Source organism: Poecilia mexicana, unplaced genomic scaffold, assembly GCF_051168715.1.
Source record: "Poecilia mexicana isolate PSO_F unplaced genomic scaffold, ASM5116871v1 scaffold_2, whole genome shotgun sequence".
In the NCBI taxonomy this organism is placed as follows: domain Eukaryota; kingdom Metazoa; phylum Chordata; class Actinopteri; order Cyprinodontiformes; family Poeciliidae; genus Poecilia; species Poecilia mexicana.
In genome coordinates this window covers 29233448-29252935 of record NW_028263371.1, presented here as the reverse complement: position 1 = coordinate 29252935, position 19488 = coordinate 29233448, and the positions used below count along the sequence as shown (strand labels likewise).

Here is a 19488-nt window from a genome sequence, read left to right as displayed (position 1 = left end):
ACCATGAACAGATTTTAAAACGGTATCATGTCCAATCTTATAGACAGATTTCTTCCTTTCAGTGAAAGAGGACATGAAAGCTAACGGCTTGCCAAATTAAGTCGCCCCCACAGAGCTCCTGTTCCCTCTTTCCTCTCCCACCTGCCTGCTTCGTCTGCTTCACCCAACATCCTTTTTGCATGTCCTTCTACCTTGAGGCATGTGCTTTAAAAGAACTTGAAAATCAAACCAAAACATATGTGCTGCAGGTTATTTCACAGCAGCAGTAGATTTAAACCCGACTGAAAATGAAGGAATTACAAGGTTGTACATATTTATGCATCAAAGCGTTTGTTTGTGACCTTTATCTCAAACCACATCCTGCTAACTAATTTGTCATCACTTGAAAATGGTGGTTCTTAGTTTTGCGTAAAAAAAAAAAAAAAAAAACGATCACTGATCTGAGACGATTCAAATCCCAGTAACTGGATTTTGCATCATGTAGCTATTAATAGCACCCTAATAAATAACTGTTTAGGGTTAAATTTAGCAAAAACAGGTCTTAATTCGTCATCAGCTGCTGCAGTGAGCAGAACGGCAGGCGTCTGTTGCTGCTGCCAGTTTTCCCAGTGATGCCTCTTTATTGGTTTTCTCACCTCCCTCTCTCCCTCCCTCGCCACAACCTGGACGGCCTCGAAGACAATCCCTGCTATATCGATTATGCTCCGCTTTCATCCGGATTTGAGCTTTTTACATGAAAGCCCGTCTGCATTTAATCAAATAATAAAAAACGTCTTTGCAAAATAAAAGCTAGGCTCATAACCCGGAGCCGCCTCGACCCCTCGGCCTTCAGGTGTAACCGGAGACTTTAAGCCATTCTGGAGCGCGATAATAAACTTTTATCGGCGTTTTGTGTTTCAGGATGTGGAGGATTTCAGGAGCGTATTTATAGTTGGGAGGGAAACATGTGCGGTACGGAGAGGAGGATGGGGAGAGTGCAGAGGCTCTGTATCTGTCCGCCTCACTCAGCATCCGCATCTTTTCTTACAATGGCGGAGAGCGGAGGCAGCCCATCAGGGATCAGCCCTCAGAGGCCAACATCCCCGCAGCATCAAACATGCATGAGAGCAGTCAGACGCAAAGTTACCTCTGTAGTTACTCCTGCAAACTACTGGATGTATTTACACAAACTACCCGTCATTAGTTTGTCTTGTCAATTACATGTGGATTCTGTGTTTAGCTACATCTTGTCCCCACATTGAACTGTTGAAGTGCTATTGCCATTGATTTAACTCTAAAACTTTAAAAAGGTAAAATCAGAACAGTAAATGTTTTTTTTTAATGTACCACCAACACTGCTAAACATCTCATCACTTTAGCTTTAAAAAGTAACTCGGAAATTCTGAATTACTAAAAGTTTGGTATAAAAGACAAGGGGTGCCTGAAAGTATTCCTTAAATACCGACTCAGGTTGATGATTTTTAAAGAATAAACAGCCATATTTGTTATGCAATATCCATAAATAGTCAAATATATATAAAAAAATGCCACAGAATGCCATCGACGAAGAAAAATGGCAAAAGATCAATTATTCATTGCATCACTAAGATTTTAGCCGTCCAATTTTAAAGTGCGAGCGTGCCAGTTCTTCACAAATAGCCCACGCTGTTCCCTCTGGACCTGGAAGCATTAGAGCCAGAAACCTGGAGCCCCGCTGTGATCAGGAACCCATAGTAAACAGGAAGAGCTGGACCCACCCACCCGCCCACTCACACTGACCGCCACGCTTTCTGGAAAAACAACCACTTTTAAGTTTAGCCACCCCCAGATCCACCCACTCACCAAGCCACCCACTCACAACAACTCTAACAAAGAGAAATGGATTCAGGTACAAGAAAAAGAAACCAACTCCAGTTACTGGAGGTTTGTAAAGCTGCAAGACAGAAAAAAGGCTGCTGATGCTTTTCTCACCACAGAAAAATGCTTCTACATAAAAAAATGCAACAAAGAAGAAAGACCTATTTTGTGAATGTTTCAAATCAAACTAGTTCCATCAGGAAAAGATACAGAGGTCGTTGTAAAACAATTATGTTGCCCTCAGAGACGATCTTGAAGTAAAGTGATAGTTATGTCGCCTCAAAGACCCAAATAGGAAAAATTCATTATTTTTCTAAAAAAAAAATAACGCAAAAAACAAGTTGTCACTATAGCCAAAACAGAAACACTGTAACTATGACAACTGGCCAGGTTATACATTTCTTATAAATTTCTTTTATGTTTTGACATTTTTGAAGGGACCTCCAGAACGACTATTCTTGCAGGTGAAAGGTCAAAGCTAAGGGGTTCAACACAAAACCTGAACTTTACTAGTTTTCATCTGTATTTGTTTTTATTTATTTTCTTATTTGTATTTTTCTAAATAAATTGGGAATAAAGAATATAACTGATCTACAGTGGTGTATGTGACTGCCCTGTGACCCTGGAAAGAATAAACGGGTGGATTAAATGATGGAAGGATGCATTTATTTTTTTTTATTTATTTATTAAACAGGTTTTTTTATTTTTTACTTCAAATTACTCTACAAGCAAAAGCCCCAGAAAACCATTTGTGCCACTGACATTGGGGCCGCGTCACCAGAGCTAATTCTACATGACGCCTGCCAAGCCCTGATAACATTTGGAGGACACTGGGAAAAAATAAATAAATAAATAAATCACAGTAAAACACACAAATCCATGTTTGTCTGCGGCTTCACATGAGCGCGCACTTGTTTCAACTGATGATTAATGTGGCTTATCTCCCACTGCAACAGGCAGAATCCCAACAAAAACTAAAACACACATCTAATTTATGCACCGTTTATCTACTTTGGCTGTCCAAGGATGATGCTTGCATGCCACAGTTTGCTCTCAAATTCTACTTGGCTAAAAAAGAGAAGAAAAAAAAACAAGGTCTTTCCAAAACAAACAGGCGTCAAACAAGGCCATGAGTGTGTCATAAACATGCACTGCTGAGGATTTCGAAAAAAAAGAAAAAAAAAGAAAAAATTGCCTCCAATTTCATTTCATCAAAAATTTGTTGAATATTTTCTACCTGCGACACCCAGTCTGTGTGTGGCAACCTGGGATTGTGTTTGTGTTGCTTCAGCCACAGATTAGAAAGCAGCTGTGCTCCCCATCTGTCTCGTTCAGCCTCAGCCGGGCCAACAGGCCAGGCCGAATAAGATAATCATAAATCCCCATAATCCACCTATGAAAAGTCACTATTATGCTTTTAACCGTGACAGGAGGCGTGGGCAGGTCTGAGATTCAGGATTCAAGTCTTAGTGCATAATCATTTCTTTCAGTATTTTGTACATAACACGTTTCTTACCAAGTGCAGATATGCTTAAAGGTCTGATAAAAAAAAAACAGTGCATAGTTTGGCAAATGCAGTTTTAAAACAGCCTCAGGTCAAATAGAGTAGGTGCAAATTGGTCCTTTCTGTAAAAAGCCAAGTTAGGTTGTCGGGACTTGAAAGTTATATTCAATACAAGTCAGTTGATTGTTAAATACAAAGTTGAACCCCCATCTGTTTGCAGACTAACCTATTAGAGGATTTATCTATGGAACGTAATTTTGAATCATTTGTTGATTTTCTATTTCAACATAGCATACACGGCAAGTCAGGAAACTGAACCTACAGTTTCCTGACTCTTTTTAAATACACTTCTTGTGTGTATACCGACATAAATATTTACAGCATGCCTTATGATTTGCTATCCAAGGCTTTTGAACTTCACAGCTGGACTGTTTCATCAAGTCTTGGATCTTAAACTTCAGGCAGGCAGATGAAGAACAAACAAAGGCAAAGCCACATGAATCCTCTCAAAAAGTGGATATTCCTGCAAATGACTGCAAGTAAGTAGGTGACCTGAATGCAACAGCTTATAAGTGACGCTCCTTCCTGGCAGCTGAACAAAACAGGCTGTGAGATGACGACACCTTCAGTCTCCACATCAACAACAGAAAGAAACAGCAGAGAACAGAGAAAATTAGCTAAACAAATTATTTGACAATCTGTCTGGGGGATTTTATGTTTTCACATACCGCACACTCGAAATGTCTTAATCACATGAGAAAAATGTTGGTATTAATCAGTCGGTGACGATTCTGCATTTCTGTCGCTTGCAGTGTGTGGGAAACACATCTGCCATAAAACTGCACCTGCAAGTTTCTACTAGCCTGGATAAGAGACTAACAACAAGTAGGGGAAGTAACCAAGATGGTTACCACTTAAAAGATCTCAAAATGCATAAATGAGATGATAATTTAGACAGGATAGGTGTTCCCTTTTTAAACAAGCTTGACTTAAGGTCATCCAAAGGAATAAAAAAAAAATGTTTAATTTTTTTCTTGAGTTATTTTTATTGTAGTGCACAAAAAACAGTTTAGTTTCACCTACAAAACTTGCTTTTGTCAATATCTCATCAAAATGTACTAACATAAGTAAATTATTCCTCAAAGACTGAGTCCTGGAATTTTCATAATATGAAGAAATCACACCCCAGTTTTTATTGCAACTTCTTTTAATATAGGAAATATTTGAGTGGTTCTTTTTCTTGTGGTGAAGATTGTGTGATAGAAAGATTAAGCCTCAATTTTTCCAACTGATTTTTAGACAATGAGACTGATTTACGAATCTTAATTGAGTTATTGAATCTCAATCACATTACATCACAGTCATTTCTTTTTTAACTCTATAACAAAGGCAAATGACTTATGAAAGATGGTGTTTTAGAAGAAATAAAAACAAGGAATATACAATTTCTCTTAAATGTTGTCATTCGTCATCCTTAGTCTTCAATATACACTAAAATGTACGAGTGTTGTTGGTCCAGTTCAAAGCATAGATCGTCTAAACTTGATAGTCAAAGGAAGTGCAGTGATGTAGCTTTTATTGCCTGTATAGAAACTGAAAGTTGAAATAAATAAATTATACAGTGAAAAATGAAGACTAAAAACAAGGAAATATGCGAGGGTAAACGGCAGGACAGAAAAACCTCAGGAGATTATTCATCACGAGATGACAAGAACTGAAATAGACGTTCACCTGCTTCCATTACCAATGTGGGTCAGAAGAGGCTTTTTCCTTCCTACTATGTGTCTGAGACACTGGGTACAGCTTTGTTTTTGATATTAGGATCAAAATGAGTCCATTAAAATATTACTACAACATGCTACTGTAGCCTTTACATCTACAATTTGAAACAAAGGAATCCCTGCTGCACTGTGTTGCACAAACTAAAAAGGAGCAAGAGGAAACCACGTTTTCACATACCTTTCAGGCTTTTATAGTAATCTTTACACCATGAGAAAGTGCAAATATTCACCGAGAAAGAATTGAAGAACTCATTAGAGATTGACAAAGCTCTAATATTACACTAAATAATGCACGACAAGAGCCAGGGAGCAGACAGATGCATGGCTTTGCTCCTCTGAGCTGAACAGAAGAGTGATTGTTGTGGGTTTCCTGCGGACAAGCGAAGCCATTCGTCTGGTGTCACAGAGCCTTAAACCTGCTGGTCGTGCTCGCCTTCTCTGAAGGGAATGCTGCCGTCACTCACGTGACGTCCCATATGACTCGGCCTCCGGTGATGACAGGCGTGATTCTGAGAAGTTCTCAACACTTAGATCGCCTGATTATGCTTGTGAAATCAGAAGTGATGATGTAAAGAGATTATTGCAGAAACTACAAGGGAAGTAGTTTAATGTAGCAACTGTTTATTCATGCAGAAACTGTCTTTACTCAAGAATTAAGTAAATTTTTTTACTCAAGAACGGGAGTAATTTTTCTTGCTTTCTGACGTTAAAAACAGACAAAAATTTTCCGGTTTCTAGCCAGTTAACATTAGCAACAAAAAAAAAAAATTCTATTTGCTAAATGCCAGAATAATGAATAACCAGTGGTTATTTCAAATTCAGATGTTTAAATGCACTAATAGAAAGGCTGCCAACATTTTTGTAAAATCTAAGTCGTACCGTTTTTCATTTTACGCACATATGTTAATGTATTAAGCACACACCACTTCTGACAAAATGGAGAAATGGAAATAAACAACTATTGTTACATTTGAAGGAAGAAAGAAGCATTTTGTGGAAATATTGGAGCCATCTATCAAGACAGCCAGGAAGTTAAAGTTTGGGGCCAAATGGGTTTCCAGATAAATAATGACCCTACAGTCAAATTAGATACAGAGAGTCTTAAAACAACTCGGTCAAGGCTTTGGAGAGATAATTAAAAAGTCCTGTCTGCAGTCGAGTGGAATATTGGTGGTCGGAGCTGGTAAAATGGTGCAAGTATGGCAGCCCATAAACCAGTTCTGTCCAGAGAAACGGGTCAGAACTGAAGCGAATTATTGTGAGAAACTTGTGGAACAAAACCAAAATCATTTGACTGAAGTCTCACCGCTGGTCTCACTTTAAAATCAAATACAAGAAACTGAATTTTGTGTTTTCATTGGCTGTTAGGGATAATCATCAACACTGAAGAAGCAAGGTCTTGAACTACGTTACTGTGTGTAATGTAAGAGTTTCACTTTTTAAGCTGAATCACTGATGTAAGAAACCCTATTAATGTTTATTACGCTGCACCTGTATAAAGCTGACTCATCCAGCTACAGCGAACCTGCAGTTCGGGTTGTCCACGGCACTTGGACAATAGCAGTAACCCGCAGCCCTGCTGGTCATCAGGCATCTGTTTTCCTTAGGGTGACCGAACTATTAAACGGCACATCTCGTGTGCACGCATTTCATCTCCAGGTGTCTGCGCGTTCACTTCCCGCGGTAATGCAAAGCTACCTCCAAGACTCTGACGAGATCAGAGGAAAAGTCCTAAAATGCCCCTCAGAAGCTTCATCTGCTGCCTTTATTTACCAAGTTCTGAACACTTTCCTTCTATAAATAGTCTCGTTTCCTAACATCGCTTGATTACAGGATTTACATTACAGATAATCATTTCCACATGCGTGCACATGTCCGCATGTGGATGAGTTCAACTAAATAAGGAAAAAGATTTATCTAGATAAACCACTGATGTATGCAAGTGAAAACAGTCATTAGGCACAGGAAACGGCTTCTGATTATACACGACTGGGAACCTTTTAGTCCGAGTAATTGTGGAATAAATGGTTCCTGTAACACAAGTTTTTAGCGTTTGTTTCTGTTGATGAACTGTTCAGCAGACCTATATTATTGGACTGGAGTTGCAGCAAAGAGGAATTTAGTGAAGAATGAATCGCTACGAAGGAATTAGCCTAAAGTCAAGAAAGACTCAAAGATCATATGCAGTAAAACTTTGATGAAATAAAAAAAATGCAGCAGCTGTTAGAATGACGCAAGGCAAGGATTATTAGCAACTAGTTTGCTATAATTCCTGGGTAAAAAACAAAAAAAAAATTTTACCAAGAGAGAGGAAAAATTACATACACCCACCAATGAATGCACCTGAAATTAAAGTTTATAGATGTTAAAGTTTTGGGAATGCTGCCCTTTCTCAAACAAATTTTATATAAAGTCCCCATATAGCAATTACATTTCAACAAGATTATACCATCTTTTACCTTATATTTTAATTAATCTCTTCCTATGACATATATCCTGTCCTCTTTGCTGCTATTCTGTTTCCAGATGTCCTGTCTTATACAGTTATAAACACAAAATCACACCCTAGCACCTCTGCCACCTGGTTTAGCAAGTTATCTTGCCAAACCAAATAACTTAGAAATAAATAACAGGTTCACTTGTCAGTCTGGATTTTCCTCTAGCAGGGTATTTTCCACTGATCACCTAACGTTGTCTTCAAACATTCTGTTTTGAAGTCGGATGGGAGATTGACACCCATTTTGTTCTTAACATACCATTTCAATCCAACAACGTTGCGCTCCACGCCTCGTTTTGTTCTGCTATGCAGTCATCGGTTGTGACTGAATCGGCTGAAATAGCCTTGGGAGGTCAAGACCATTTCTGCAATGATCCATGAATGTCTAATTGGTACATTTTTTAAAAAAATACAGACTCACAACTTCCAAAGTAAATCTAAAGAGCAGCTGACTTGTACTTCCACTTAAGACATGCTACTTGTGTAAACAATTACATGCTTATTGTCAGGAACATCAAAAGTTTAAAAGATTGATAAGAGACCTGATTTTATTAGCTGTCCAGATTACTGCTGCCAAATAGACAGCAGAGCGGCAGAGGAAGCTTCAGGAGGATGGAAAGTAATAAAACAGAGAAATATTGAGGAAAAGGCATACCTGCATCAGTCTCTTCATTCTGCTGCTCTTACCAAACTCTTTAGTTTTTGTCAAACTCCAACGGAGCTATGAAGGGCCTGCTTTTACCGACGCCTCACTCTGCCTCATTACTCATATATTCATGACCTTTTAATATCTCTACCTCACTGCTCTCCTATTACCAGTTCAGCCAACTTTCTCCCCCGTTGTTCTCCATCGGTCTTTAAAAGTCAATCATAGGAGAATCAACAGATGAAGCCAAATCCTTCTAGAGATTTGATTCTTTGTTTCAGTTTTAAATGCCGTTACTCAGATTCCTAACCTACTGTTCAAACCAATGATAGGAATGTTTTTCCAACATCTGACCTGCAAAAAAATACAAAATCATTTAAGCTGCAGTAAAAACGTTTCATGGAACTATTTTTTTTAAATCTGGAGACAAACTATAACTCCATTACTCAAAGAAGAAAATTAACCTGGATCCTCCGAGGCAAAAACAAAACAGTGAAAGTTATATCAGGCTACCGAGGCTTTCCTATGGACGGAAAAACGTCAGCAAAGACTTTTTACTTTTCTACTATAAACGCCTACCAGTTTGAGAATTTAAATTGGTAAATGTCAAGCTGCTTATTTGTTTAGAATAGTGCTAAACTGAATATAGTGCCGACACTTATCCTCTGAAATTACAAAAACAATTGTTCCAACCAAATGTTTTAATTTTAATTTTTTTTTTTTTTTTATCTTGCCACCAGTTCGGGGCTTTGCGTTAAATGTATTTGTCTCCAGTTAGGTTCTGGTCGGGTCCGGTTTCTCCTCACTGCTCTCTGCTCCTGTCCCCATGAATCCTGCTGCCCTTTCACGTCGCAGAGAAAGAGACAGATACATTCACTCTCATTGTTTGAGAGAAGGAGGCGGTGGGAAAGGAGAAAAATACGACCATCAGTTTGCTCAGAGGACATCAGATTAACAGTTTCTGCTCACTTGGTGTACAAACACCAGAACTGTGGGGGTTTTTTATATTTCTTTTTTTACTCTTAACCCTTTCTAGCATGTTTAAACATTCTGTCCATTTTGTTGATCTCTTTAACTCTTTAAATATATAAATGGCTGTGCTATGTTCTAGCAGCATATATTTGTTCAGCATATATAATGAACTTGTAATGAGATTTCTTCACATTGTGAGAATAAAATCTCCCTGGGAAAGAAAAAGAAAAAAACACAGATTAAAGGGTTGAGGGAGAACCTAATAGCATAATGTGGTTATCATGAGACTGGTCACCTGACATGGAGAAGGTACTATGGGGATAGATTCCTGAAAATTACAGCTTAGATTAGTGGAAACATGTAGCAATGCTGTCACTAAAAGTCACCATTATACTTACAGCTTGATAAATGTCGCCTCTCTGCATTTTCTTGGTTTCATTTAAATAAAATACAGATACAAAAACTGCAACTAATATTCATAGCATGACTACTTATAAAGTTATATACGGAGTGACCAGCTAATCGTTTCCATCAGGAGCAGAAGACATGTCACACCACGTTTTATTATTCTTAAAATAAAAGACGAAATTAAAGCATCTGTCCGTCACGGGACACACTAGACTGTTATTGAAGTTACAAGAGGATAAAACAAAGTGTCACAAATCTCTTGCAGCCTGGATGAGCTGCAAACATGTCTCAACACAGAAAGCACAACTTCCTATTGAATAACTTCTCACACCTTTTAAAACAACTTTTACTATGACTAAAAACAGCAAACAGTGAGTCTTCTTAATCTGATAGAGCCATGCATGGCGTGTTCCTTCACTGGAAAAACATCGTATCTTAGTTTCCAACCAATCCAAGACAACAAACTAGTTGTAACAGTAAGAATTAATGTTATAGATTGTTTATGTTGTTTTTTTGTACTAGTTGGGTTGATTTTTCATTTAAAATAAAAGTTTTACAGTAAATTAAGTTTCGTGCTAAAGTCATGAAAGTACCCTGATCCTTTAGAACAGTGTTTTTCAACCCTGGTCCTCAAGGCACACTGTCCTACATGATTTAGGTATTTCCCTGCTTCAACACACATGATTTCAATTGATGGCTGATTAACAAGCTTTTTTCTGAACTGCAATCATTTAAATGGGGTGTGTTAAAGCAGGGAAACATCTAAAACATGCAGGGCAGTGTGCCTTGAAGACCAGGGTTGGGAAACGCTGCTTTAGAAATGTAACCCAGATGTTTAAAAATCAGAAGGAGACAGTTTAACACAAGCTAAAATAAATGCAGGTTATTGAAGCCAGAAGTATGTGTGTTAGTTAAAAAAAAATAAATAAATAAATTAAAAAAAAAACAGAAAAGTATAAACTTGCACAGCTAATTTTGTTCTCTACAAAACAGCAAACAAAACTGGAAGTGGTCCAGTCTTCTGAGTGCACCAGCAGTCTATGGTCAGCTTTTCGAGACGCTGATGCCACTTACTGTACACAGATCAATACGACAACTTAAGGCACGAGAGAAAAGTTACAGCAGTAGAAGTTTAGCTTCTTAAAAAAAAAAAAAAAGCCTCATGTCAAACAGTTCAATAATTATGGCAGGTGGCAGACTACATTAAAATTGAGCTACTATGGTTTTAATGGATTTCACTTGATTGCCAATTCTGCCTCCTTTAGTGCTGAAGCTCAGTTTGGGTACATGAGGAGTGAAAACAGGGAAAAAAAAAAAAAAAAAAGAGAAAACAACCAACCACTAGGTTGCAAATTTAGTGGCGGCCTCTTCCGTCTGAGGCAATCATGCTCAAATATTCATGTGGTGATTATTTATTTATGCTAAAATGCTACACGTGGCACCTAAAAATGATTTGGTCTGTGATTTGGGCCTTTGAGTAATGCAGCACTAAAAGATAAATGTTTATGCGAGTTTGGCCCCATTACTTACGTCATGTCTCTGGGAGCTTTTTCTTTTGAAGATTTTCCCTTTTTTGTACAGAACTTTATTATCTGTGCCTTGAAAAATGATACATAAATTACATCTTACAAGATGATGAGGCTGGTTATTGTATAGTGCATGTATATTATAATTGTTTAATGTAATGGATCAAAGCAGACTAACAGTTTCTTCAGTTTCGTCAGACAAAACCGCATTAATTTGAAATCCAGTCTGTGTAATTTCTCCCTGTGTGCCTCAGTTTTCTGCAGGACTGAAAGCCAAACAGCGTTAGTGAGGATCACAGTCGTCTATATATCATGGTGGCTGCCAAAGTGCATTGATAATGTTACGGAATAATCAATGTTTAGGGGAATCCACTTGAGTACTCTGAAAGTTCAATGCAATACCTCCTATTCCTAGCGCATGCACTTTGCTGCCCTGTATTAAACACATTACCAATGATGTTCAGCTTGAGCTTCAGAGCAGGGCTTTTGGAAGGAAACGCAAACAAATGCCAGAATTACTGTAACAAAATAATGCGTAATCCCGTCTAATGTTCATTTGCTAATGCCACAATCAAACCAATCAGAGGCCAGGGATAACAGAAGCAGCAGCAAGGAGGTAAACGTCTTCTGCATCATCAGGATTTGGGAACAGCGTACTTGCCATCATTTCCTTATACTGTGAACATTAATGCATACGTGCATCCATCAGCACTTTTCCTACGAACCAGGAGCAATGCTAAAATGATGAGCCAAGTTCAAAAACATTTCTCTCTCCACCTCCATTTATTCTACTGGTCTCTCTCTTCAGATAGAGGCCTTTATGCACCATTAACTCAGGGCTATCCATCATCTGTCTCTTTTGTCTAGTGGGCTGTAATACACTGTTACAGACTCCAACACCAGCCTTTAATGGGGCTTACACTGTTCATGAGCTACAGTTTCCAGTCAAACTGTTTAAATGTTCCAAAGAATCACTTTCTGAAGCGCCACTGCAGGTTGGTGTGCAGTCACTAATTTGACCCTGTTGAGGGCAATATAGTTTGTAATAACAGAAGTTAATTCAGCATTTAGCATTAGGTCCTGCTAAATACCATGCAGGTGTATCACTTTAGTGCTAGCAGTACTAATGTTTATCATCAGTGCCATGGAGTTAGCACAACTAACTTTTTAGCTAGCAGTGCCTAATCACAAAAACACAAGCAACTCAGGTGAAAGTACTTTACTTTAAAAGCTGTAGTTTCTTGATGTTTTGTTAAAAAATGAAAATATGTAAATTAATATGTGTATGATACTTCATGTTTGCAGGTTAGTTGAATAATGTGGAACTTTTTATGAAGCTAAAGTAGCTGAAAAGTGAGGGAAATTATCCTTGGATCCAACAGCAAAGCGCTGTATCTCTCTTTATTAAGTTATAACCAAGTGATATTTAATATATTTTGGTCATCTCGCAGATTGTAAAATATTAATGAGCCTCAACAAGTCAAGTTTTTTCCCATGAGCTCATGTGGGAGGCGAGCAAAAACCAGTCAGGCAGTGAAACAATCCCAGGACCCCAATGGCTTAGTGAGAGTCTATAAATCCTTTAGGCAAAGAGGCCAACTCCACTGCACTTTGTGGATTGTAGACAGAATGGATAAGCAGGTGTTTAATGATTAGCATGAGGCTGAGAGGAAATCTGCTGATGCTGGCATACATGAAGCGTGACTTAAAAGCCACTTTAAAAGGCCTCAGATACATGGCTGCCCTTCAAAGTAGCAGAAGTCCAACGTTGGCAAAGCTATCAAGACCTTAAGTCTATCTTGTTTCATAATCCTCTTCAGGAGAGTTTGAGCAGCCTTGGCACATGCTTAGATGTTTTGCTTCAATGTATATCAACTTTAGCAAAAAAGTAAAAAGTAAAATAATTGTATTTTTACTCTAAGTGTACAACAAGTATATGTCAAATTTGCAAAAAGCTCACCCTAAAACTGGTTAAAAAGGAATTCCTGGAAATCGGATCTTCTTTTTCTATAAGGCAATGCTCAGGACTCCAGTTAGCGGCCAGTTGAACACAAATAAAGTCTTTCCATATTTACAACAGAAGCACAAGAACAGTACATGTCAATTACAACCTTCTTGTCCTTCTCTGGGATCCCCTCAAGCAACCCCCGGTGTTTCCTGAATGCTACACTGAGCTGTACTGTTATACATGACTCAATAACAGGCTGCGCAAACATCCGTCTGCATTGTGCACCAGTCCGCCCATAAATTATTAAAAATGAGACAGAGCCAAGGAATTCATGCGATCCTCTGCCCTCTGCGTCACCTAAATACTATTCCACCTCCCTGCTTTCCAGCATCCAGTAACAACTACTTCACTCCCAGTAATATCACCTCATGCTACTATTTTTCTCCTCCCTAAAGCATTTCATTATGCCTCACATGTGTGCCGATTAGCTTAACTCTAGGCGCTAGCCAAAGTAACAATTACAAAACAAAGTAGAGCAGAAGAAACGGACCTCAAAGAAGTGTTGGAAACTGGATTAAGTGGATGAGGACCTACTGCCCACCAGTAACCCTTTAATCCACGAGTTGAAGGCAGGAAGCCAGAGGGAAGAGAAATCCTGTTTGAGTTCATTAATTTATTTGAAAAGTCGCTCAGATGACCTGATACTTGTTTGGGATGCACACTGCAAAAAAAAAAAAAAAAAAAAATCTTACCAAGTATTTTTGTCTAATTTCTAGTGCAAATAATCATGCAACGTTTCAGCAAGATACAAGAGCTTGTTTTAAGTTAATACCCAATACTGATGATCAATCATTTGGTAAAGGAGTGTCCAGATCTGTCAGATGGTGAGCTTGTCCTGAGCACAGGCCTCGTCAGATCACCCCACCGATTTTTAATTGGATTCAGGTCTGGACTCTGGCTGGGCCAATCCAGAACTTTAATCTTGTTCTGGTGAAGCTAGTGTAAGCTCTGACTCGCTGTTGCGAGGGCCGATAAAACTAATGGTTACCTAGTATTTGAAACACAGAACCCAAGTTTGAAACTCAAACCATGATGCTACCAACACCAAGTTCCACTTTCCTGTTTTGGCAGCAAAAAAAATTCCAGATTCACATCAGAGGACATTTTCTCGTATTATATTTGGGACTCTCAACTTCAATTATCATGGTCTATTTAACTTTTTATATTTCTAATTTTCCCCTAAACAATCCCAGTTTGATTTTAAATGACCTGAGCAGGTTTAATGTCACATTAATGGTGGAAAATGTTTTTGGAAACCCTGGGATTTTAACAAGTCAGTCGTTTTATGTCCACCTCATGAACTAAACCTGCACAGTCACGGCCATTGATCTCTTCATGCGACATCCAAGGCAATCATTCTTGTTTATTCAGGCAACGGTGAAACTGCAGCCAAGAGCACAGATGGAAATAAATGTCCAAGTACTTTTTGCCAGAATTAATCAGAAAATCATTGCAGCTCTAATGCAAATAAATTACTGTTGCGTTAGAGACGACTTACATGTGTACACCTTGCTTTACACTAGTTCTTTTATACTTTCTGTGTACTAAAAGCAATTTCCGTGCAGCCTGTTGAACTTGGCACTGATATGCTGATGATTGAGAGGTTCAGTTTCTCAACATGGCGGAACATTAACGCTGGCTACCAGATATAGGAGTAAGCTAATTTATAATGGAGCTAGTAATTTATCAATATTAAGAAATTATTTACTTAAAACAAGCACTTATATTTTGCTGAAAAGTTACTTGTAAGTTAGTTTTGTCTCATTTTAAGTGCACTAAGATATTTACACCAGAAACGAGACTAAAATTACTTGGGAAGGCTTTGTGTTTTTGCAGTGTATGAATTGATTTTTCTTTTGGATCCAGAGCTACTAAATATTAATAACTATTCCGCTTTTTTTTTTTTTTGGATTACAATCCATTAAAAAAGGAGGGCAAACAGGAACCGGCAGGAGAAACATCATAGAAAACTGGTATTGAAAAACATCTCAAGTCAAAACTCCAAATTAAAAAAAATTAAGGATTTTAATCCTTTACCAAGCAATATGTAAAAAAAAAATAAAGACCGAATGGTGTAAATGTCGCTACATAATAAACTAAAATTTTAGTGAAAAGTAGCTAAAAAAAATTAAAACAGCCTTGAATTAAAATAATAAAACAAAGCAGCTACAAAGCTAAACAATTTAAAAGTTAACATTTCAGATGATGTCAAAGGTCAGAGAGAAGATAAAGAAGAAGATGATAAAGAAGAACAAGAGGCCTGTCTGATGTCCAAGGAGCAAAAGCGCGGTCTCCTCTGAGCTCACGCTTCGTGATCAGGAGCTGCTGATCAGCTGACCTGAGGGAGTGGAGGGATGCAGCAGCTCGGACAGGAAGGGCGGGGCAAAGCCATGAAGCACTAAAAACAAATAAAATTAATTCTAAAATTAATCCTAATATACACACAGAGACAGGAAGGGAGAAAATGTGGTCGAACTTCAGTGCGTTCTGTAACCTCTGAAGCTGAGAGACGTAGAAACCACTGATTCCTTTATAAAGTGTGTTGGAGTCATTGACATGGAGAGTACGCCACAAAAGATCAGTGCTAAAGCAGCTGCTGTACACAAGAATGTCAAAGGAAAGTTAAGTGGAAGGAAAATGTGTGGCAGAGAAAAAAAAGTGTAGAACAATTAAATTCCTTTGTTGCTACTGTACATTTTGTAACCAAATTGGGTTTCTCTGGTTGAGCATTTAAATGGGACATTTACAGCTACAAATGTCCCATTACTTCAACTACATGTAACATTATTTAATCTTTTAGAAACATGCAATTCCCCTGATCTTTAAGATTATTCAAAGTGATGCATCATTTTCCGCTGAAGACGACATGCAAAATGGATGAACGACTTGAATAAAAGAGGGGAAAAAATATAAATCACTCTGAAAACTTTCAGTCTAAAAAAAAAAAAAAAAAACGACATGAGAATTGAACAAGCGCAGCTTCGTGCTGCGGCTGGGTAAGTGCAGAGGCTCTGCATGCTACAGTGAACACATTTAGTTCTCCGTCAGCCTGAACGCAGGAGACAACCACGAAACTTTGCAAAGTCGGCATGTCACACTTTTAAAGTGAGCTATCGGCTTGCATAACACCCACTGCTGCTAAACTAATCGGAGATGGCGGCATCAGACGAGGCTTTTAGGAGCATGTGAAGACAGCGCTGAGGAACTGTATAGATGATAACCAGTGGGTTTGGATCGTCTTATGCTCTTAATTCTATAAATATGATCTAATAAATAAAAAAGTAACAAATGGACAGCATTGTTTCATCATTTTTCATAATCCACTCTGTCAGACTGAGGTTCTGAACTTTTAAAGCTTTTTTATTTTTTAAAGGCTTGATGGTCATATGCAACTTAGGTTAAATTTTAACACTGAAAGTTCAACAGGGTGTTTTCTTTTGCATTATGCGTCTCATTCGCTTCAGTTTATTGCGCCTCTATTGTGAAATGACGTGTTTTATCTTCACTGAAAATCAGTCACACCTGCTCTGTGCAAGACTCAACGCGTCCACACCAAGATGTCTTCAAGATGTTTATAATTTACAGGCTTTCACCAACTCAAACTTAAGACTTTGTAGGACCATTACGAATGGAATTTAAAACCACTCAATGCTAGCAATGAATGTCACGATTCATTGCTAGCTCGCAAAAACGCTAGGTAGCTAGGAAGAGTATGTTAGCAGCTAGTTACCGGTGACCTTAACCGACTCGAGTCACAAAAACGCAATAAGTGGCATATTAAAGGTCATCCTGCTTTTATTTTAATGAATTTAAAACATTTTAATAATGTGAAGACACTGCGTTTTATTACTTTTTACTTCTCCAGATGTGGGAAACATCTAAGTCAAACTCCAGACTGTTTATCATCCTGTGAGAATCTCACATTGGCTCTCGCCCAGTTTGACTGCAAGTTTTATATAGCAATTAGAAAAACATGGCTACAATGAGACACAACAAGAAGAGCCCTCATCACACCATCACTCGACTGGTGACTCATGAAAGTACTGACTAATGGAATGGCGTTCAGGATTTTTTTTTTTCTTTTATCCTGAACAGCGCAATCTCTTTTATTTCACCCTAGCCTCTTTGCTCGAACCGATTACAGCAACACAGCTAATCAGCATCCCACATCCTATCAGTTGCTACCCCCACTTTGCATGCGTCTGGCTCCATTTCAATCTGCACACAGCAGGGATTTCATTTAATCAGCTAGCTGCAACAGTTGGGAGGCAGTGTCTAAGCCTCGGGTGAGCACGGAGACCTGCGCGGCTCTACGTTTCAGTAGAGCTCGCTCTTTCTGGATTACTGTCAGAGGCATTACTGGAGCCTAATGCAACCTGCATCCATCCATGCAGGCCGGCTGGAACCACTGCTGCCCATTGATTTCACTGGTAGGAAGGAAACAAGTGGATTACATAATTCATGCGACTACTCCATTTGTACACTCGCTCTACTGGGAGGGGGTCATAACAACCGTTGGCCTGCAGCTCCTGCATGCCCTGACACGAACACCTCAGAGACGTGGACTCCACCTTTCAGTTGTTCAACCACAAACAAAATAGTGCTCAAGTGCACAAACGCTAAGCTTTATCTTCCAACATGTCCTCATTACAGTTACAGAAAACATGCCGTTATATTAAAAAAATAATTTTATATATATATATATATAATTATTTTTTTAATATATATATATATATATATATATATATATATATATATATATATATATCTGTTCAATAGCAAAAAAATAAATGCAACATGAATATGGAACTGGATTGTTTAATATTCAAAATGCATTGATTATTTTCCCCTGGTCACTGTGGCAGACAGAGAAAACTATTCTCCAGGTTCTTTGATGAAATGTGAATTACTAAAACAAACTATAGTCTAACAAATTGATACAATCTGATTGTACCTTTGAGCAGCTTTCTTCTGGCACTCTTTCAAAAACTGCATTTTTAGATGAGTTTAAAATCTAACAGAACAAACATTCACTTCAGTATTTTGATTTTATTTTTTGTGCATCAAAGTTCATGCGCTTGGTTGCTGGATAAATAGACCAAAAACAGGATTTAAGTGCACTTATTGAACAGAAGAAATCAAAACCAGATTTTTCAGGATTTGAATTTTGACTGATCACGGAAAAATTGGCCGCTTCCGATCCCGTCCTGATTGATCGGTGCATCCGCAGCTTTGTCTCTAATCTACGGTTTTGTTTTTGTTTACTGGTTTATTTTCACCGCATCTACAAATTCGTAGCACTCTGTTCAAAACAGCTGGGCTGACACGGTTTAATGAGTCCGAGCGCGTGTTTTCACTCCCTCGCTTGAGTGCAACTTTATCCACGAGTAGCCGTTTCTGCTGAATTTGAAACCAGCCGAGTGATATAGTTTACATGTTTTCACATCGGTTGGGTCGACGGAGAAGACCGAGGCGAAAAAGGCGGTGTAGGATGAAGAAAAACTTACATATCGGCTGATGAGAGTCCGAAGAGTACTGAAATCCATCCCCATCCTGCTCGTTTTTCCTCTGCCAACACTTCGCCCTTCTTCTGTTTCTGTGTTTCTATTTCCCCACAGCCGCTGGCTTCCTCTTTATTTTTCTTCTTCTGTCCATGACTTTTTTCTCAGCCGAGTCTTCTTCCTAAAGTGGAGTGGGTTTGGTCCCAAGAATGCAGCTCCCGACACAGGAGACCAGTTCTCACCTTCGAAGCCCACAAGAAGGAAGCGCACAGTGGGCGTCTTCTACGGCACTTTCAGCGCACTTCATCCAGAAAAAGTGTGCTTAGGCCCCCCTTCAGGTTTTTTCTTGTGCTCCCCTCCACCTGAGCGCGTGTACTGATAATCGTCTTGTCTCGCGCAGTGGCCAAAGCAGATTTGCTTTCATGTACGTCACGAGAGGCCAGGTGGTGCCTCTGGTCGGAGGTGGGACGCATGCGCGCTCTAGTGATTTCGCTGTGTAATTGATTAGTTGTTTTAGTTATTTATTGGTTATCGATTAGTGGGGGCGGGCCGGACTGTCCACCTACAGGTGCATCGCAATCAATCTGTATATATTTGAATATTAATATACGGCCATGGCAATTCTTTTTACGCAAGCCTTTTAGAATATGAAGATTAAATATGCAGACAGCAAGTTTGACTGGAAAATCAAATCAGCACTGATAGGTGACTCTTAAAAAACTTTTGAGCCCCAATCTCCACATTACCGAATGTTCTTCTAACTTTAGGACGGGATTTGCATTATGATTTTCTCAAAACTGTAGTTATTT

General features: G+C 38.6%; 1 protein-coding gene across 4 annotated transcripts in view; it reads right to left on the bottom strand.

The window, feature by feature from the left end:
* atp11a (ATPase phospholipid transporting 11A) overlaps nucleotides 1-19145 on the bottom strand; it is a 40647-nt gene extending 21502 nt beyond the window's left edge. For 3 of the 4 annotated variants that reach the window (XM_014970024.2, XM_014970032.2, XM_088013929.1), the window contains exon 1: nucleotides 18686-19144. In XM_014970024.2, coding sequence (XP_014825510.2) covers nucleotides 18686-18730 — 45 coding nt within the window. In that variant the 5' untranslated portion in view covers nucleotides 18731-19144. Of the gene's footprint in view, nucleotides 1-18685 lie in introns of all 4 variants that reach the window. The other variant, XM_014970093.2, reaches the window with a different exon arrangement.
* Nucleotides 19146-19488: the final 343 nt, after the last annotated feature.